Below are 5065 nucleotides of genomic sequence, written 5' to 3' on the forward strand. Positions count from 1 at the left end.
TGTGGAATATGACCATCCAACTTTCTCAAATTGATTAGAAGTTAATCTCTTTTTATATTTTTAATATGAAGAATTAAATTCTTCTTTAAATTCCAAAAAAATAAGTATTCTATAATGTAGGCCCATCTAACATTTTACGTTTTTAAGCCATCAAATAAAACTATTAATCTGTGATTAATCTAAAATTCACATCAAATTTACATTTTATAAAAATTGAACTGTTATATATTATAAAAATAGAGCAATTCATTTTTTATAAGACGTAAGCAGCTCAATATCTATAAAACATAAACTTGGTGTAAATTTTAGATTATCACATAGTTTTTGAAATGGGTTGAAACTGAAAAAAGCAGCTCAAGGTAATTTTTTTCCAAATTTTAGTGTGTGTGTGTGTATATATATATATATATATATATATATATATGAATGATAGGTTCATGAAAATGGAGGGTTGAAAATATGGGCTGGTCCCATGGAAAATGGGCTCATCTCACTCTAACAAATGAGGGCTCTGGGCCCCAAAACAATCAATGGCTAAAGGGTGGGAGGGCTCCCCCTCTATACAGACAGCATTCAGCAACACAGCATGAAATTGTCACTCGGTACCTATTCAATGTTTTAGTCTATGAAAAAGTCATTAGTAATCAGATTAATTTAATTTTGGAGATTTGAATTTATAATCAGATACTAAATTAGTGGATGTCTCTATATTTTACCCATGAGGGGTAGGAGAAGGTAGAGACTGACAGGGAGGCTGGGGATAAGTGTTTTGTGAGGGAATGAAAAATGTCTTATGGTGGTGATTAATGAGTGTTTTACTTGTTGACTCTAAAATATTTTACTTATAGAATATATTTTCTGTCTTTCAAACAAGTTTAACGACTGAAAATCCTTTTTGAAAAAAATCTTACTCCGATCCAAACGGATCCTAGATGTAGGCAAGAGTCGGATGTTTTGCCTATGCCTATTACTTTGTTTTAGCAGGAATAAATTCAATGTTGAAATTATTTATCACCCTTTCACTTGCCCTTTCTATCCAATACAGAAGATGGGTTAAGAAATCTAAGACAAATACACATCTATGCACAGGAAAGATCTTCTTTATGTAGCAATTCTTTTTCCTTTTCAAGGGTTGAATATCCATGCAAATTGGGGTTAGTTACCTAAGTTGTCCCAATAATGAAATGCCATTCAAGTTCAGATTCCTTCTGATATGACCCTTAACTTGAGAGAAATTCAGCTTGTATGTTTTGAATATGATAACACTTCATTATCAGCACAATGCCCACATTTTAGCCCTGTCTTGGCACCATTTTATTGGATAAATTCATTTTACCTAGCATTTTATTCACTCCCCCAATCATCATCTTCCATAAATATCAGAACCATAATTTGTTTCAGTAAGGCCAAATGACATTTCCTTAAAGTTTGTTGAATGCTGCTTTTCTCTTCCAAAAGATTCCAGTCAGGTTAACAGTGGGCAATCACCCCATTGTCTCCTCTGGGGCAAAACTGAGTTGACAAGTTATCTAATCCCATGTGTTAGAGAGAGGCTTTTCTGTTCGGCTTGTTCCCCTTGGCCACAACACACTTCTTCCAAGGCACTCCCACATTAATTACTAGGGTGGCTCCTTTTCATTTTGGTACTACTTGTGACAAGAAATTATTACACTGGTTGTGAACAACTGGATATTTCCAAGCTATCATTCAAGAAGAATCTGACCTTTTACCAATGCTTGCCCGTTACATAATGCATACTATTTGAAGCATATCACAAATAACAATTTCCTCTTGTGACATGACACTTAAATAATTAAGTAAAGACAATCTCTCAACCACGCATATAACTAAACTAGAACTTGACTTGTAGGAAAAATAAATAGGAGTATAAGATAGCTAGACCCTGGAATCTAACTCCATGATGGTGCTAAGGTTCATTGGGTTCATGTACTTGGTGGAACCAGTCGCGATCTGTCGCACAATCAGCCTGTTAGCCCTCTCTGATGGATGGAATGGATCCCAGAACGCGTAGATGTCTCGGTTAGGGCACAGGTTTGACGCCATTGTGCAGAGTCCGATTCCATTGTAAGGTCCTTGCCCGCAGCAGGCTACCTTTGATGTAACAAAACCTATCAAAACAGATCATTAGTACGCGGCAGTAACAAGGTTGACTTCATTTCATGTCCAAATCATTATATTCAAATTTACATAAAAGATTTTATATGAAATTTAATGTGACTAAAACATGATTAAGGATAATCACATCTTACACCGAAATAAAGAATTTCAAACTTAAATCTCTTTTCCATTATTTCAAACATTTGCTGTTTGAAATATTGAGAATCAAACAAATGTTTTAAAGCATTGAAAATGTTTGTATAATTAGTGTGGAAATCTGTACTTAACAGCAAGGTTTATGACCTAGAAGAACAAATTAAACATGGACAGATAGAGTGAATCCCCTGGCTTCTCAAGTTGCATATGGCCATTGCCATTCATAGCTTTACTAATAAATTTTATCCACGGTCTGCGGGGACCAAACCACAGCCTTAACTCTCAATTCTATTATGGCATTTACTTCAAATCGGACCCATCGTTTTCTGTCATTCAACAACTTTTCTCCCTTGTTTATCACTTCTCAACAAACATGCTACACATCTTTGTATCCACCACATTTTGAATCAATGCTCTCCATTACTGAATAACACTTTTAGGGTTTTGCAGTTTGATAAAATAATTATTGAGATTTTTGCAATGTTAGCATTAAATGTTGTGTACTAAGGCGAAGGGGAGTACCATATGCTTGAGGGTTACTGATCCAATCCATGTGCATGTCATATGCATTTGCAGCAATGAAAGTATCTGATCCAAGCTCACGGTTGAGTCCGTTTAGCATTTGAACAAGCTGCGGGTTGAACAAGGCTGCCGCTCGTTGCAGCTCAACCGCGCATTCACCTGCTCTGCTGTGCTGAGCTAGTTCCGCCGGTACGCAACCCAATGGTCCAGTTCCTGTCACCAAAACCCTCCTTGCCCCCAACCCATGGAGCCTCTGCAAAATTCAAGTAGTAGTCCATAATCACATTGGGAACATGATTATTGCTATTCTAGTTCCTGAATTAGGGACAAGACAACTATTTGGAATTTATGTGGACAAGTGGGTGTTTCACCTGCCTTCATTAGTGAAAACATTAATTGGAAAGTTAATGTATCATATATACAAACATCAAAATGCAATGTGGCTTTAAATAGCAACTGAAAGAAACATCACATTGCAAGTTGGCCCCACCAACCAAACCAAACTTGATGTATAACAATAAATCAGCCTCTTTTCCATAAAAACTGGAGCAAGGATACACTTATCCCCAAATAGTATAACTAAGTCTACGTTCCCGCTCCTTTAATTGGAGATCATATTGTGGCCTTTTCACTAGCTGGACCAATGTCCAATGCCCTGTTAGATATGGTAGTTGTGCGCAATAAATTCTGCAATAAAGATGGACGGTGTGCATGTATGTTAAGGGTAATGGCGATTTTACCACTAGAATTTTCCGGTACTCGGAAATTATATAGACAACGTAATCTGGGAGGGCGAATTGGCGAGATCTTGCAGAGAAGGGCACCAGGTAGTAGTTGTTAACAAAGTCATTGCCACCAAGGGTCATGAGAATGAGTGCTTGATTCACTAGGCGTTGAGTTTGTTCAGGTCCAATAAGTGCACTCACACGCTGCTGATATTGCTGGAAGTACTCTAGTTGCTTGGAAATTCGGATTATATTGACCTACAGATGTAGCAGTTTTAAGACATTTTGATAACTAATAGAGAGGCATAGCTTAATTAAGAAAGGAATTGCACTTGGAAATTGGACTTACAAATTGAAATCCAGTGTCATTGAGAATTCCAATTCCTGCAGAAGCAAAGTTGGCACCAACAAGAAGCTTCTGTCCTGTGAGCTCCGGGCTCAGATATGGCAATGTTGGTTCGGAACCAATTTGCTCGCCTGTATAACACATTTAAACATTGACATAATCCATAAAAAAACGTGTAGCAAAGCAAATTGAACAAACTTCACTTCAGAAAAAACAAAAGAAAGAACTTACTGATAAGATCTGGGATGTTAAGGCCATTAGAGAACCTGCCGGTGGCTCTATGAGTCGGATAGTCAATGCCATAGGGGTATGCATCCGCTCTGGCTGTAGTAGCTAGATAGTTGTTGTTACCATTATCGACTAGTGAATCTCCAAACACGAAAAAAGCCCTTGCAGCCTCAGCTTGAGGAGCTACATTTCCTAATGTAAGTAGCAGACCAAGAATCATCCATGAAATGAAGATGGATGAATTATCCATTGAAATGGCTCTAAGATACCCTACCAAATACAGTTTCTTCTAAGTTTACCAACCTCCCCTTGACTGTGAAATGTAGATAGCTCCCTGGCTATATATAAGGTCTTTCTTCTTCCTTTTTTTTTTTTAATGCTGAATCCATTGGATCAAATATTAATGCATTGTGCTACCACCTGTGGAGTTAGCTAGATAAGGGCTGCCATAACACAATTGCTGGTACGAGTAGTTCCAGTATGTAAATGAAGGGTTATTTTTAACAAAGATCTTTATTATCCTAGGTGACAATCAAAGTATAGCTGGCAATAGATAGAGCCTGGACACTATCATCTGAATTAAACTTAGGTAATTTCAAAAGATTTAGACCACTAATTAATAAAGCTATGAGGAGATAATGGTCAAGTAGCTACATATATTAACCATGAAATTTGTCAGGTTAGAGTTAAGTTCTGTGAAATGATTATTTCTTTTTCAAAAAATGTAGGCTAGGCATATTCTAGGTTATAGCAACACATCTCTTTTGATCAAATTTCCCTCTCAAATTGATTACTACTTCTAAGATAATCACAATCTAACTGGCACATAAATGCACCGATTCATTGTGGTTATTCAGCAAACTGTAACACACACCAATACAGTGCTGAAGCAATTTTGACCATACACCTGGCACACACTTTATAAGAGATTTTGTTATTATCAAATGGTTAATCCCAGGCTTCTAAGGTG

The 5065-nt window shown here is 36.9% G+C and overlaps 1 protein-coding gene across 1 annotated transcript; it reads right to left on the reverse strand.

Annotated features, from left to right (window-relative positions):
• LOC18600015 (GDSL esterase/lipase LTL1) lies at nt 1676–4443 on the reverse strand. Its single transcript, XM_007030243.2, has 5 exons — nt 4099–4443; nt 3871–3998; nt 3537–3779; nt 2797–3049; nt 1676–2129 (listed from the first exon to the last, which is right to left on the reverse strand). Exons 1-5 carry the CDS (start codon nt 4343–4345, stop codon nt 1897–1899), a joined length of 1104 nt encoding a protein of 367 aa, XP_007030305.2. The 5' UTR covers nt 4346–4443; the 3' UTR covers nt 1676–1896.

Source organism: Theobroma cacao, chromosome 5 (genome assembly GCF_000208745.1).
Source record: "Theobroma cacao cultivar B97-61/B2 chromosome 5, Criollo_cocoa_genome_V2, whole genome shotgun sequence".
NCBI lineage: Eukaryota > Viridiplantae > Streptophyta > Magnoliopsida > Malvales > Malvaceae > Theobroma > Theobroma cacao.

Excerpts from the sequence above, each read along its gene's own strand:
- LOC18600015 (XM_007030243.2), bottom strand. The coding sequence starts at position 4,345 with ATGGATAATTCATCCATCTTCATTTCATGGATGATTCTTGGTCTGCTA. Across the intron at positions 3,050-3,536 it reads AGTACCGGAAAATTCTAGTG|AGGCTCCATGGGTTGGGGGC; the intron begins GTAAAATCGCCA and ends TGAATTTTGCAG. Across the intron at positions 2,130-2,796 it reads CAGTAACCCTCAAGCATATG|GTTTTGTTACATCAAAGGTA; the intron begins GTACTCCCCTTC and ends CTGTTTTGATAG.